The 16,742-nt window shown below is 42.7% G+C and overlaps 1 protein-coding gene across 1 annotated transcript in view; it reads right to left on the reverse strand.

Annotated features, from left to right (window-relative positions):
• Positions 1 to 16,742, reverse strand: part of PSEN1 (presenilin 1) — a 55,442-nt gene that overhangs the window by 7,895 nt on the left and 30,805 nt on the right. The window contains exons 5-8 of the mRNA XM_053283766.1: positions 12,535 to 12,602; positions 11,540 to 11,760; positions 6,036 to 6,134; positions 2,613 to 2,699 (exon numbers count right to left, since the gene is read on the reverse strand). Coding sequence (XP_053139741.1) covers positions 2,613 to 2,699; positions 6,036 to 6,134; positions 11,540 to 11,760; positions 12,535 to 12,602 — 475 coding nt within the window. The remainder of the gene's footprint in view (positions 1 to 2,612; positions 2,700 to 6,035; positions 6,135 to 11,539; positions 11,761 to 12,534; positions 12,603 to 16,742) is intronic.

Here is a 16,742-nt window from a genome sequence, read left to right on the forward strand (position 1 = left end):
AATGAAGATGGTTTCCTGTTCCAAAAGGTCTCACAAACGAGAGAGAGAGAGAGAGAATGAATGAGAGTGTGCAGCAAACAGCCAGACTGTGCTGTGTTGAATAAGGACAGTTGCTCTCTCCCCGCTAAATGCAAGAGAACAATGACCACTGTGAAAGGTACATCTCTGACATATTAGCAGGGTTTACTCCAATTATATTAAACATCAGGTCCACGCTTGATTTTAGATTTAGGCTGCACTCTGCTAAGAGTCTACTAAAATCTTGTTAGGTTCTGAATCACTGTTCTCAAACAAGATGATAAATATTGGAAATGTGGTCATTCTGGAGCCAATCGACTGCATCTTTTTGGACATGCTCAGCACTTCATAACCGCATAAGTTCTGGTCAGCAGTCATAGTCAGGATCAACTTTACTCTCTCATCTTGACTTAACTTTGAGCCTGTAACCATACTGTTAGGATAGATTCCTAGTAATTTGAATTTGTCAAAGGGGCAGAAAACATGGCTACAGAGAGATTTATTGGTTGCCAAGAGGCTTATTCTCCAACACTGGAAATCACCCGCTGTTCTTGGTGCAGAAGTTTGGATGTCTGATATGTTGCTAGGGAGCGAATAGCATTTTTAAAATTATAAGCCAACCAGAAATTCCCAAATATTTAGCAACAATATTTAGATCTTTTTGCTAATTGCCTACCTTTAAATTTTACCCGATGCAGGTAACAGAATCGTGGATAATGTGGCATTAGGTCAATGGGATTTGGGGGGGGGGGTTAGGTTCCCAGAGGCTTCAAAAATGTGGGGGGAAATGATAAAAAGGGGTGGAAATAATGGGAACAAAGTGCCCAACCATGCTTTGTGGGTCTACAGAAATATAGTTCCTTTGTCACCCCAAGGCAAATTAAAAACAAATTAATTTTAAAGATTTTTTGTTTTAAAACTACAACTAAAAACCATCACACACAGATACAAAACAGAAAGGAAGTCAGAACAGCTACCCACTAGAATGAGAAGGGCAGTCATCTGTCACTTCTGAAAGACTGGGAATGAGGGCGCCATGTAGGTCCTAACTGAGACAGAGTTCCACAGCCTGGAGGCAATCAGCTAGAAGGCCCTATCCTGCCCAACAAATGGGCTTCAGAAAGGCACTGGCATGTGGAGCAGAGCTTGCTTGGACTCCCTCACACGCAAAGGGGGTGGGGCAAAGGAACCATGGATCCACGGAGCCTGAGTGAGCTCTCCGGAGCTCATTTCTAGGCAGGCAGCCCTCACTGCAGGGATTACGTTCATTTCGAGGAAGTGACATGAACATTATCCCTGCAGCGAGGGCTGCCTGCCTAGAAATTAGCTCTGGAGAGTTCCCTGTGGTGGCAGCCCCCACCGGCTTGAAATTGGGGGTTTTTTTGGGGGGAGCTTAATTTGTACAGACCAACACTCAACTCCTCACGGGCCTGTGGAACGGCAGTTGAGAAACATCAGTCTAATATATGTACTGGTAGCTGGCTCCAGATCTGTACTGTGCATTGATGATATCAAAGCCCCAAACTCCAGACGATCTTCCCAGCATTTTCATGTTGATGTTGTACGACGGGGACAAGATCAAATCCTGTGGGACCCACAAGCCAGCAGCCATGAGGCTGAGCACTAGCCCCCCAACACACCTCACCTGACCCTCCAAATAGGACTTGAACTATACAAAGACTTAAAAGCAACTTTCAAGTTAACCCCGCTATGCTTATGAATATGATGGATATTTATATACCACTTTCAACCAAAGTTTCCAAAGCAGTTTACATAAATATAAACAAACTTGTAAAAAAACAGGGAAGGAGCTGTTTTTGCTGATTACCCTTCCCTCTGCAGTGCTCTGTGTGTCCCATAAATGTGTCTCTAAAGCAGGGGTAGTTCAGATGTTGCTGAATTACAATTCCCATCATTCCCGGCCACAGTAAATTGTAGCTGAGGATAATGGGAGTTGTAGTTCAGCAACACCTAGAGAAACACAGGTTGGGACCCCTGTTCTAAGTGTTATGGGACAGGGCTGCAGAAGGAACAGGAACATAAGAAAAGCCCTGCTGGATCAGGCCAAAGGCCCATCCAGTCCAGTATCCTGCCTTACGCAGTGGCCAACCAGGTGCATCTGGGAAGCCTGCAAGAGGAGAAACGAGGTGCTTCCTAGCACCTTCTATGGAGATCCAGGAAAAGAACATTTGCTTCATGCATGCAACATCATACCTTTTCTGTGTCTAGGCTCAAACAGTCTTGCAAGGCAGGAGAAATTTAGCCTATCTTGCAAGACTGGCTAAATTTGGATGCCAGCAAGGGTGACTTCCTCTGAGCTAGGAAGATAGTGAGGGAATTTATTTTGTTGGCAGCCAGCTCCGACAGTCAATAATTTAAGTTAAGATTTGTGCCTGCCCTTTGGCCTCTTCCTATTTTTTCAAGACTTCAGCCCAGTGGATCTGGGAGGGAGGTCAGTGTTGAAAGGCATTAAGTTCTGCATATCTTGTGGTTTCTCCAGGTATGTAGAAACTTTGCTTTTGTTTGCTGGTGGCCCTGCTTTGCTTCCAAACCAACTGGCACAGGGCCACTGATACTGCTATTACAGTCCTTACCTTGTTTATCATAGGTGGAGCTTTTGGGAGCTCTCTTTTGGGCTTCAGGATCTTCCTCAGCCATGTTCACCAGCCATATCATTGTTGCTGTTGGTGTAAGAGGGAGGTTCAAAGGGTGTGAAAACGCAAGATGACTACAAAACTAGGCTGGTTTCTCTGCTTCAGTGCCCAGTTATTAAGTCAGCAGCCAATCTGGCTGAAATTTTGACACATTCTAGCTGTGAAATAAAACCTTCTATTTTACAATACCGTATTATTTGCTTGAAACAATTTTTTAAAAAATCAGTTTACTTTGGTGAGGTTTGTTTTTCAAATTTAGCAGTAGCCATGTGAAGACAACAAAACAGTAGAATTAGTTTCATTAAGAATTAGTTGAAAGGAAAATTAGTGGACAGAAATCAGACCTACTTACAGGCCACATACCAAATCCAAATCCACAGGTACTGTATATTTGGTTTACTTATACCTCAATCCTAAAATAATTCGGGCCACTATATCTGCATCTGCATGCAATGGCAGAAAGAGATAAAGCATAATCCTGCACTAGAGAAATAGCTGGTACACTCCATCCTAAAAAGAAACTGACAGAGTCAATAGGTATAGTTCTCCTAAATCACTCAGACACATTTTCTGATTTTCAGTGGCAGTGGTAAATGAATATCTTCAGAAATGCTGTAAACTGAGCAATTGTTTCTAACCAAGAAGTTTGGCCTTAGGTTCATTGTACTAGGGAAGCACACTATAAATATGATATGTTAGATTCTAAGTGGTTCTTGCACAAACAGAAGGCAGTTTACCTTCCCCCTTGCAAATATCAGCACCCCATACCATCCCGTTCCAGAGGTCTTTCAACCTCCGAAGTAGATTTACTGGGAGATGGTGGAGGGGGTTGCTGTGTTTAATGAGTGTGTGGTGAAGTTTGCTTGCATGAGATTCCTTCCACTTATTTTATTTATTTAAAATATTTATACCCTGCCCCTCCAGTACACTACTGCTCATGGCAGCTGACAACATTATACAATAAAAGTAATAAAATTAATCAAAGTAAACAAGTTAAAAGTCAGGTCAAAAACCACAATCAGTATTAAATTTCAAATTAAAAGTTAGTTTAAAAGCTAAAAATTAAGAATTATAAAGACTAAAAACCAAAGAACCTACCAGATATAACCAAAGACGGAGCATTAAAAAGCCTCTTTAAAAAGATGTTTGTAGTTTTTTTAAAGACACTGAGGAAGGGAGCATGGCTAAGCTCTTCAGGGAGGGCGTTCCAAAGCCGAGGGGCCACAACTGTAAAGGACTTGTCTCTAGTCCCTGCCAAGAGGATCTCTGTTAGTGGGGAGGCCATGAGCAGGGCCTGAGATGATGAGCAGAGGGCCCTGGCAGGTTCATATGGGTAAATGTGGTCCGACAGGTATCCCGGCCCCAAGCCGTGTCGAGCTTTAAAGGTCAAGACCAGTACCTTGAATCTAGCCCAGAAGCGGACCGGTAACCAATGAAGCGGCCGCAGGATGGGTGTGATACTCATGAAGTAACTTTCACCCATGAGCATCCTTGCAGCAGCATTCTGGACCAGCTGAAGCTTCAGAACAGTCCTCAAGGGCAGCCCCACATAGGGTGCATTGCAGTAGTCCAACCTGGATGTTACCAACACATGAGTGACTGACATCAGGTCTGACTTCTCCAAGTAGGGTTGCAGCTGGTGCTCTAGCTATAGTCGGTAAAAGGCACTACTGCACACCGCCGCCACCTGCACCTCCAAGGACAACATCGGGTCTAGAAGCACCCCAAGCTGTGGACTTTGTCTTTCAGAGTGCGTGTGACCCCATCCAAGACCAGATTTACCTCATTACTCAGATGATCAGTTCTACCAACCCAGAGCACTTCTGTCTGATCTGGATTTAGTTTCAGCTTGTTTGCTCCCATCCACTCCAGAACATCCACTGCCTCCCTGCTGACTTAAAAGATAGGTAGAGCTGGGTCTCATCAGCTTATTATGCCAAATGCATCCGTTTCCTGAGATGAATGACCTCAAAACAGTGGTACATATGGTACATATGTGGTGCATATGCTGGTAATCTCTAGGCTGGAATACTGCAATGCGCTTTATGTGGGGCTGCCTTTGTACGTAGTCTGGAAACTGCAGTTGGTCCAGAATGTGGCAGCCAGGTTGGTCTCTTGGTCATCTAGGAGAGACCATATTACCCATGCTGAAAGAACTACACTGGCTGCCGATACATTTCCGGGCAAAATACAAGGTGCTGGTCATTACCTATAAAGCCGTAAACAGCTTAGGCCTTGGGTATTTAAGAGATAGTTAATATCTTAGAAGGCAGAATCAAGATTCCATCCAATCTGATCAGGACAATGTAGTGGGTCGAAACCAACAAAATGAAGTTCAACAGAGACAAATGTAAATTAGACAAGAAAAATCAAATGCACACATATGGAATGGGGGAGACCTTGTTTGGCAGCAGTACATGTGAAACAGATCTAGGTGTCTCAGCGGATCAAGAGTTGAACACGAGCCAGCACTGTGATGCAGCTGCTAACAAAACTCAAGCAACTTTAGTCTGCATTAACAGAGGCATAGTGTCCAGATCACAAGTAATAACAGTTCCACTCTGTTGCTTGCCAGACCTCACTTGGAATGTTGTGTCCAGTTCTGAGCATTGAACTAAAGGGCACTGATAAACTGTTACCTTCCTCTGAACCCATTCCAAAGATGGTAAGAGGTATTGAAACCAAGTCCTATGAACAACTGGAGGAGCTGCGTATGTTTAGCCTGGAGAAGAGAAGACTAAGGGGAGATATGATAGCTATCTTCAAATATCTGAAGAGCTGTCACTAAGAAGCAGCAACAGAGTAGTTCTCTGTTGGCCCTGAGGGCAGGACTAGAACCAATGGGTTGAAATTACAAGGAAGCAGATTTAGACTAGACATCTGAAAGAATTTCTTAATTGTAAGAGCTGTTCAACAGTGGAACAGTCTGCATCATGTGTAAGTGAGTTTTCTTCCAGTGTTTTCAGAGGCCAGGCAGCCATTTGTCAGGGAAGGTGTAGTCATTTCCTACACTAAGCAGAAGACTGGAGTAGAAAACCTCCAACATCCCTTCTAACTCTATGATTCAATGGAAAAGCATTTACAGAAGTGTTGTTGGGCTTGATCCATTTCTTTAGCCATGTCAAACAGTTTTAGTCTTCCTTTTCTTCCATTTTCAACAGCACAAATTGTTCTTTTTATCATGGGGCATCTTATACAGCATGTTTCAAACTTTTGAGCTAGCAGAGATCAGTCCCAAGAAAATGAAAACATGATACAGAGCTGTGCATCTAGCATCACACACTTCAGCAGAAAATCAGATGTATCATTTAAAAATGTCCCTAAATTGGAACAGACATCAGATTACAAATCTTAAATACCTACATGAATAAATGAGTGCTGGGAACAAAGTTTCATTTCTTTCTTGAGCCGTTTCAACCAGCATACGAAGGGGCCCTTTAGGACACAATACAGCAACCATATCTGAAAGAAAGACATTGTAGTTTAAAAAAAATTAAGAAAAACCCAGAAAAACCTGCATTTTGGCAAAACGTTTTTTTAACCAATACTGGTAAAGCTTAGATAAACCATTCTAAACATCAGCTGGTCTAATAAATATAGCACCATTTGCCTGGTGTTTTTTTGTTCTGCAGGCTATGAAGTTTTGGTCTATAGTTTTGGCTACAAGGATCAGTAAAATGACACCACAGAAAATTGGACAGAATCCAGCACAGTTTAGCAGTAATATGACCTGTGTATGAACAACTAGTTATAAGTAGAACTAATTAAGCCTACTTTCTTCTTTTAACATGGTGACTCTTACCTAGGAATCCTCCATCAGGTGCTGTGAATTTGGTTTCTAACCATCTGTCAGTATGTAGATTATAAAGAGATTCTGTATATACTTTGAGCAGCTGCCATCTTAAATTAACATGGCAGATGGGGATAGAGAAGTAAAAAAGAGACAACCCCCCCCCCCCCAATGTGCTCTATGAATTTGGTTTGTATTGGACTGGTGTAAACACAAGATCATGCACACACAGTAATTTTATAAGCCTGCTTCCCTTTGGAAATAGGCTAAAAGCCAACTCATCTCATATTCAGACTAATATTGCATTTGTGAAGGACATTCTGCTTGTACAAGAGGTGGTGTGATTTTCATCAAAAAATAAAGGAATAAGAGAAGTTCTAAATGGAGTGCACAATTCAGCCACACGTTCAAGTCTCCCTCTAGAATTCCTATGCTCTCTTATCAGGTTGTCTTTACAAAATCGACATCTAAACTAACCCTGTGGTAATGAGTCAGGGTTTTCTATAGCGTGAGAGGCCTCTGCAATTTTTAGTGATTCCTCCTTTCACTCTGCAACTGCCTGTGTCTCAGGAAATTATATTCTTATAAGTCCCCCAACGCTCAGGGACATAGTTTCAGGATGCACAGGTGACTGCAGAGGGAAGAGAGAATTGATGAAAATCGTGCTTCCTGCCCTGGCATGCCAAGATTTTCTGACATGTCAGCCTAGGCTTAGTTGGATACAGGAGGACCTAGGCAAACTATTTCCTAACACAAAAATTAATCAGGAGTAATTGCAATGTAACAGCTTGAAAAATTGTCAACTGCTGCTGAACAAAACTTCCCTGCTGTAAGTTTTATGCAGATGCAAATGTACATTTCCACGCAACTTGGCAATTTTCCTTGGGTTGAGATAAGATGCTACCGTATTTACCTGAATTTTACCATATTTATCTGAATAGAAGTCAATCCTGAATTTAAGATGACCCCCTTAAAATATGGGTTAAATATAGGTTATACCAGTGGTTCCCAAGCTGGGAGCCTCCAGATGTTGTTGAACTGCAACTCCAATCAGCCCCAGCTACAATTTATTGTGGTTGGGGTGATGGGAGCTGTAGTTCAGCAACATCTGGAGGCTCCAGTTTGGGAACCACTGGGTTATACTGAAGAGGACCCTGAATTTAAGACAACCTCCCAATTTCTAGCATCAAAGAACTCAGGAAAAACCTAGTCTTGGATTCACAAATACAGTAACAGTAGTTGTGTACATTTTCTAAGGTTTCTGTATGCAACAGATGGCTTTTCAGTGTAAAATCTGAACTACGAAAAAGAGTTCCATGATGATACTGCCAATACCACAATCTTTGGACATGGAGCACTGACAATCTGTGTTTCTTCACATCTTAAGTAGCATATTTTATAAGGTCACTTGGATTATCTAAACAAACACCATTTGAGGAAAAAGCACATGGCATTCACAAACCTGTTCTATAGTGCATAAATCTTGAGAGACTGCCAAGCTGCCTGTTTTTACTTGAAAAGCTAAACCATATATGAGCTGGTTGCAAAAACTAGAGTTATTTAGCACTAACCAAAACATTTTCCCCTTTACTTTTTGCCCTTTATTATTGAACTAGCTGAACCCACAGAGAGCATCTGCGAGATAGTACACTGAGCATCCCCCCTCTCCCCCACCACATCCCTCTCACCCCCGCTCTCCCCCCCCACACTTGGCCCTCACCCTTGGCCTGTCGGTGGCCACTTCTCCCCCCACATCTCTTGCACTCCCACTCTCCCTCCACACATCCTTCTTGCTCGTGCTCTCCCCCACACAACTCGCTTCACTCGTTCTCCCCCCAACTTGGCCCTCATCCTTGGCCTTTCCTTCGGTCTGCTGGCAGCCACTCCCCCTCAGCCCGCTGGCAGCCCAGCAGCAGCCGCTTCTCCTCAGGGCACTGACTGGCCTGGCAACAGCCGCCTCCTCAGCCCGGGCCCGCCACTACTTCCTCCCGCCTGAAGCAGGTGGGGTTTCTCCCAGCTCCCTGCCAGGCCGCTTCTCCCCCCACTGCCACCGTGCCTCCTCCTATGCCCACCAGCTGCCTCCTCCGGGGTGGCGGGGCTTTTCCCGCCACCCGGCTCCCTCCCTGCCTGCCAGCCAGGGCAGCCATTTTGGGGTGGCTGTGCCGCCACCATGTCGCCTCCTAAGTACGTTGTCTGTCCTGTCCTGAGGAGCAGCTCCGCCGCTGCCTTTTCATTGGTCATGGCTGCAGTGGGGGTGTGGCTTGCCAAACATCCCCACACAGTTCTCTCCTCAATTGGCTGTAAGAGAATTAAATATATAGAGGAGGAGAAAAAACTGCCATGAATTAAAAAAACAGAAGGAAATTTTCCCTTACTTAAATTGGGCTCTACACACACACACTTGGCTATGCTGATTTAGGTTTTGGTCACCTTAGCAACAGCAATAGCACTTACATTTATATACCGCTCTATAGCCGGAGCTCTCTAAGCGGTTTACAATGATTTTAGCATATTGCCCCCAACATTCTGGGTACTCAGAATGTAGTACCTTGGGACTTGGCTGCTCCAATGTGTGCCATTCTGCAGTCTAGTACAACAAAGACATCCCAGCTCCAATCAAGATCAGACCTGCGAGAGTTTGCACAATAATTTTCTTTTTTTTGAATGAGAGCAATTTCCTAAGGTGCAGCCAGCCCCAATCCTACACAGCAGTGGTTTACAAACTATATTCTAGGGAATCCTGAGGTTTCCTGAAAGCTCAACTTGTCTATCATGACTGATCTTCCCTGCAACGTGCAATCACATGAGGGAATTGGATGTATTCAATGGACACTCGTTTTACACAGACTATAGTGATAACCTGTGCACAGCCTGGAAGACTCCCTGAAATCCTCTGTAACATATTGCACTTCCAAGGCAGATGAACATAGAAAAGGATTTCCTGAATTGAAACATTTTAAAACCACCAGTAATCTGTGCCAACACAAGGGGGTAGATGAGTTGGGAGGAACTTTGCCGGTTTGAAAGTGCATATTCTACAGATTCAAAAGATGGGGGAGTGCAGAGTTTTTTTTTAAAGCTCTTGAAGAGCTGGGACTTTACATTATATTTCCTTTTAAAAAGAGCAACATAAGCACTTGTGTGCTCACACTTTACATAATAATAAGGTAAAAAGATCACTACGTGCCCTTACCTCTATAAACCAGCACAAAATGGCATTAATGCTAAAGCACTAAATAGCAAGCCTCATATCAGATGACAACCATTCCACCATTCTGTTGCTGTTCATTGGGGATGAACAGTCCCTACATACTACCAAATCAAAAACTGCACATGTGTGCACTCCTACCCTTTCCTGCCCAAATAATCATTCCCATTGGGTTTTCCACACTAGGAGAAGCCATACATTCATCCAATGGTGGCTCTCCCTTACAAATCTACAAAGTGGAGGTTGATGCAAAACAAAAAGCGGTAAATTCCTACTGGTTAGGAGGGACTTTTCATACCATGTAGTCATTCCAATTAGCACTTACATTTATATACCGCTCTATAGCCGGAGCTCTCTAAGCGGTTTACAATGATTTAGCATATTGCCCCCAACATTCTGGGTACTCATTTTACCGACCTCGGAAGGATGGAAGGCTGAGTCAACCTTGAGCCCCTGGTCAGGATCGAACTTGTAACCTTCTGGTTACAGGGCGGCAGTTTTACCACTGCACCACCAGGGGCTTAAAGAACATCTGAATGCCTGTACAGTAATTTTGAATCAAACACTATATACATGGTGTGGGATTAGGACTTCATCAGCTCACCTTTCCCTCATGACGAAAATCCCTGTCTATCATTTGACTTAACGTTTGCACAGGGGTCTATATGCACAGTGTCCAAAGATCACTTTCTGGTTTTTCGTTAGGTTGTTTTGTTTTTCTAATATTTATAGTCTTAATCTTGTAATGTTGATCTATTTAGATTTTTGTGAGTTGACTTGGGCACCTATTGATTAGGTGGACAGGAATGATCCATCCATGTCACCTATACATATCCATTTTGTGATGTACAAGTTTGTATGGACTAACCTTACGCACATGAGGCTCTTCACACACAGGCCCCAACACAAATGTTAATTGGAAGTAGAACAGGCATGCCATTGGGGAGAGGGAGGGATCAGACGAGGCTACATTAGATACAATCTTCTACAACATGTGCAGATTACATGGGGCTAAAGTGTATTCCAAATTCTGTAAGAATATCTTTTGAAACATGGTTCTACAAAATGCTTTAAAGTATAGTATGCTACATGAGTGTTGTTCTGCAACAGTCATATTCTATACTCAGAGCTTTAAAGTGGAAAGAATGATTTTCTATCACACGGAACCATTTCAATTTGCAAAAACAGAATCATTCTAAGAATCACTTTGGCCATTATGCAGATAGGTCCAAAGACTGTTTTTGCACAAACCAACAGGTGGCATGAAACAATAGAAAAATTAAGTGGATTATCAACCGCAAACAAATCTTAATTACTAGATCTTTCCTGGGAAAAGACAATGGGGCAAAATATATTTTGCAATGACTGCATGACTGGAAACTTTGGAAATTTCCTCTTTCTAATTGTGTTAATTACAAATTTGTTTTGTAAATCTAGAAGACACTCATGTTTTTATGGACTGTAGCAACACCCAAAAACCAGAACACTGTAAAGTTATATTTTCTTTGTCAGAGATTGGATGTAGGGAATAACATGCATCTTCTTTAGTATCTCTTACCCTATTTCACCAGAGACAGACTTTACTGCCTAAAGTTTCTATATGGATTGGAGGCAAAGAAAACAATAATGTGAAAATAAACCATTCTTTACTTATCACAGAAAGATACACACATGAAAGCATAATCAACAGACTCTCAATAGGAGTGCTCTCATATCAAAAGGACACATTAAACAGTCCTACACTAGATTCAAATTGCTCAGTACTTTTGTAAGTAAAGTGCCATTGAGTACCAACATAAAATTGGAGAAGAAAAGCAGAACGATAAGCCATGGTTGTTTCTAGAATAGTATTTGGCTCCAGGATCTTACCGTACAGAGAAATTGCTGCCAAGATGAGCCAGGTAGTCCATTCTGGAAGGTATTTGATGAACACCAGGGCCATGAGAGCACTTATCATAATGAGATAAGCTTGCTGGACCCGGAGAGGGCCTTTCCAATGAATGCTGATCATTCCCACCACACCAAAATTCCAGATAATAAGAGCTAGGGTAATGTAGTCCATGGCAACATTATAGGTCTTAAAAACCTCCCTATGTAACAGACAAAACAGATTCTAGATGTTACTCAGACAATGGTTAAGAGAGAGGAATCAATGAGAGCAATAGTTGAAGACGACAATTAAGTCTGCTTTTTGTGTGTGACAATCTCTAAAGCAGCCTTGTAATTTTAGCTCCGAAAACTTACCTGCCTGTAAAAAAAAAAAATTATTCAACTGCTTTTGGTGAGGTAGAGGAGATTAACCCTTCTTGTTGTGGCATTTGTGGGTTTTGGGGGGGGGTTACACCTTTAAGGAGAGGTGCAACTTCAGCAATGCTGATAACATTTCTGTTAGCCAACTCCTGATAGTCACTATTTTGATTTTCCTCTAGAATGTACCAGGAAGTGAACCTATGACATGATGTAGGGCAACTTCCTGGACCTTCTCCTACCAACTGGTAGGATTCAAGCATGAGGAATGTTGTTAGCATTTCACTGCTTCTGCTGTAGCCACTCCTGCCTGCAGAGATGTGGTGTGTGTTAAAAAAAAAAAAAAGCAAGCCCTCACAATACCAGTCTCCTAAACATAAAATTCCAAGTTGCCAGCGGCAACCAGGTGAGTACTTAAAGAGAAGACTCCTCTCTAAATAATATTTTAGTCCTAAAAAAAGAATGCACAAGCCACACTCCCCTTGGTATTCTTTATTCCTGATAATTTTGGAGGTGGTTCTTCTTACAAGGGGCAAATACTTGATAATCCAACAAAAGTAAGTGCTTCTGCTTACTGACTTTAACAGCAATAAAGATCAGGTATTTTGCAAACTTACCCTAAATAAATGAATGAGAAGAAGAACAGCAGAAAGAGCGAAGAAACGATAAGCCACCCATGGATCACCTGAAACACAAACACATCAATACAGATTTCCTTGTCAGATCTGACATTAAAAATTACCACATTTCAAAAGTGACTACTTGAAAGAGACCAGATTTCAGAAGTGAACATTGAGCATATTGGTCAGGATCCAAAAGGTCACACACAGTGTTCCATGAAGGCACCGGGAATTTTTTTGTTTCCCTCCCTAATGCTGTCACACTGTGCCCTCAAAAAGCTCCTCCTAAAGATTGGTATCATGGAGAATGGAGGTCTCAGGGAAGGACAACATCATTCCAAGGAAGAGGGAAACACTCCCTTAGAAGGGATCCCTTCTGTGGATGATGAGCCCATAGCCTCTCACACAAGCGATACTCCTCCAGAGGGTATGGGGCCTCATAGTAGTGGGCGATTCTATCATTAGGGGTATAGATAGATGGATCTGTGACCTGCATGTAGACCACATGGTGACTTGCTTGCCTGGTGAGAAAGTTGAGGATGTCACGCAGCCTCTAGATAGGCTGTTAGGCAGTGCTGGGGAGGAGTCAGTTGTCGTGGTGCACATCGGAACCAACAGTACTGGGAAATGTCGATGGGAGGTCCTTGAAGTAAAATTTAGGCTGCCAGGTAGCACATTGAAGTCCTGGACCCTCAAGGTACCATTCTCAGAAATGCTACTTGTTTCACGTGCAGGGCCAAATTAACAAAATCACCAGGACCAGATGGCATCCATCTGAGAGTCCTTAACGAACTCAAATGTGAAATTGCCGACCTCCTTGCAAAAATATTTAACTTTCCCATACAATCAGGCTCTGTGTACCAGAGGACTGGAAAGTAGTCAATGTAACACTGATTTTCACAAGGGGATCCACGGGGATTGGGGAAATTCCAGGCTGGGCAAATTGATGGAAAGCATTCTCAAAGATAAAATTGTTAAACATATAGAAGGACAGGCCCTGCTGAAGGAGAACCAGCATTGCTTCTGCAAAGGCAAATCTTGCCTCACCAACCTTTTGGAGTTTTTGAGAGTGTCAACAGCTGTGTGGATAAAGGTGATCCAGCTGACATAGTATACTTGGACTTTCAAAAAGCTTTCGACAAAGTTCCTAATCAAAGACTCTTGAGAAAACATAGCAGTTTTTAAATTAAATTAAATTTAATTTACATTTTATATCCCGTTCTTCCTCCAAGGAGCCCAGAGCAGTGTACTACATACTTACGTTTCTCCTCACAACAACCCTGTGAAGTAGGTTAGGCTGAGCGAGAAGTGACTGGCCCAAAGTCACCCAGCAAGTATCATGGCTGAATGAAGATTTATGTGATAAGGAGACAGGTTCATGTCTGGCTTGGTGGTTGGTTGAATGACAGGAAACAGAGGGTAGGTATAAATGGACAGTTCTCTAAATGGAGAGAAGTAAGAAGTGGGCTCCCCCAGGGATATGTACTGGGACCATAAATGATTTGAAAGTTGGGGGAAGCAGCAGGGTGGCCAAATATGCAGATGATACCAAACTATTTAGGGTAGTGAAATCCACAACAGATTGAGAGGAGCTCCAAAAAGATCTCTCCAAACTGATGGAGTGGACAACAAAATGGCAAATTTGGTTCGATGTAAGCAAGTGTAAAATTATGCATATTGGAGCAAAAAACCCCAATGTCACATATATGCTGATAGGGTCTAGTTGGCGACTGACCAGGAGAGAGATCTTGGGGTTGTGGTGGACAGCTTGTTGACACAGTGTCGACACAATGTGTGACAGATGTCCAAAATGTCAGTTCCATGCTTGTAACCATTAGGAAGAGAATTGAAAATAAAACTGCTAATATGCCCTTATACAAGTCAATGGTGCAGCCACATTTGGAGTACTGTAGGGGTGGTGCATGGAACTGATTACGGTGGTTTGGTTTGATTTTGAGCCAGCCTGCTTGTCCACAAGCCAGTTCAAATCATACTGGCCCCCAGTTCGGTCCGAGGGTTGAACCAGTTCAAGGGAAATGTTTGTAAAGGGGAATCTGATGAATTCCACTTTACAAGCAAGTGGGGGCGGGGCGGCCCTGCCTGCCTTTAAAAATACTCCTAATAGGAGGCGGCGAGAGGGTACTAAATTTCCCAGCCGTCAATTTCATTGGATAACCTCTGATTCTAGCATGGTGTTAGAGAGAAAAATTTGTCCACTCTCTACTCCATGCATAAATGTATACACCTCTTTCATGTCTACCCGTAGTCTCTTTTCCAAACTATGTTGTAGCCTTGCTCATAAGAAAGGCGCTCCAAGCCCCTGATCATCTTGGTTGCCCTCTTCTGCACCCTTTCCAGTTCTACAATGACTTTCTTAAGATACGGTTACCAGAACTGTATGCAGTACTTCAGATGTGGCCACACCACAGATTTGTATGAGCATTTTTATTTTCAATCCCCTTCTTAATGATCCCTTGCATGGAGTTTGCCTTTTTCACAGCTGCTGTACACCGAGTCAACACTTTCAATGAACTGTCCACCACGACCTCAAGACCTCTCTCCTGGTCAGTCACTGACAGCTCAGACCCCATCAGTGTATATTTGAAGTTCGTTGCCCACTCACCCAGTTTGGAGAGATCCTTTTGGAACTCCTCACAATCTGTTTTGGATTTCACTACCCTAAGCAGTCTAGTTTAATGTGATTTGCAAATCAAGCCACTTTGCTGGTTATCCCAACTTCTATATCATTTATGAACAAGTTAAAGAGCACTGGTCCTAGTACAGATCCCTGGGGGACCCCACTTCTTACTTTCCTCCATTGTGAAAACTTACCATTTATTCCTATCTTCTGTTTCCTGTCCTTCAACCAGTCACCAATCCACACATGAACATGTCCCCTTATCCCATGACTGCTAAGTTTGTTCAAGAGCCTTTGGAGGGAAAATTTACTGTATTACTGGAACTTTCACTAGTACTACTTAGGAGTTACTCTGAAGGACTTCTAAATTTCAATAGGAGTTTCTCTAGTAAATTTAGTCAGGATGTCAGCCACTGTCATCAGGCCCCTATGCTTCCTACAAAGCTACTTTCAGGAACTGGATAGAAATGAATAACTGCTAAAACTGGATGGAGCTCTACTTATGAAAGAAGCCTCCCCAAATTTTTGGCAAATCCCCCCCTCTGAAGCATCTCACTACACCCCATTCCTGGGTGTTCCCTGACAAAGTTCCCTTGTGCAAGCTTCCTGCTGTTCATTCAAGGTCTGGATCCAACCTGAGGGCTACAGCAGTAATAATAATTTAAACCTAGGTTTCTGAGAAACAACCTCATGAACTACCTTGTTGCTGGCACAAAAACTAAAAAATAAGACATGGTTATTTGTAGATCAATAAGACAACAGAAAACAGAGCTATAGTAGATTTTATCCCTATGGTCCCTTCTACACTACACTAGAACATATACACACACTAAGGAAAATGTTACTATTCAAAAGGTTCACTTGCAATAGGTACTATATTTTACACACCCATTCCATCATTTGCCTGTGTCACATGTGCATTTCACAATACACTTTACACAAAGACAAAAAGTTGTCAACATACTTCATAACAGCATGTCAAGGGACATCTCTAGAGTTTTGATTAAAGTATTCTCATGTCTCACTTGACAACTGTATCACACTAATTGATTTGTTGCTATAGATTCCAGTTTGCCTAGCAAGGCTTTTGAATAAAGCCTTGCTACCAAAGTTATCCTAACACAGAGAAAGAAATGTTGGTCTTACCATGAAAAGTTTTTTTCACAGCCGAGGAGGTCATCCTTCAATTGTATGGGTTGTGACCGAGTATGCTCTGAAGATAGGACCAATCTTAAAACTGAAGGTGTGGCTAGCTTCCTGCCTGGGAGGAGGCAAAACCCCAGTTCCAGGACTAGTGAACTCAATAAGATGGAACTAGTCACTAGTTCTGGGACTAGTGAACTCAATAAAAAGGAACTGTTGCCTCCAGAAGTTGCCTCCAGCCCGAAAAAGACTCTTGGCCCCCCTCAAGAGAAAAGAGCCAAATGAAAATCCCTGGGTGGGCTGGATGATCTCCTCAGCTGTGAAAAAGAACCTTTCATGGTAAGACCAATGTTTCTTTTTCCACAGCCCGAGGTCATCCTCCAATAGTATGGGACATACCCAAGCAAATCAAAGACGGCGTTTT

Source organism: Hemicordylus capensis, chromosome 1 (assembly GCF_027244095.1).
Source record: "Hemicordylus capensis ecotype Gifberg chromosome 1, rHemCap1.1.pri, whole genome shotgun sequence".
NCBI classification, from domain to species: Eukaryota; Metazoa; Chordata; class Lepidosauria; order Squamata; family Cordylidae; genus Hemicordylus; species Hemicordylus capensis.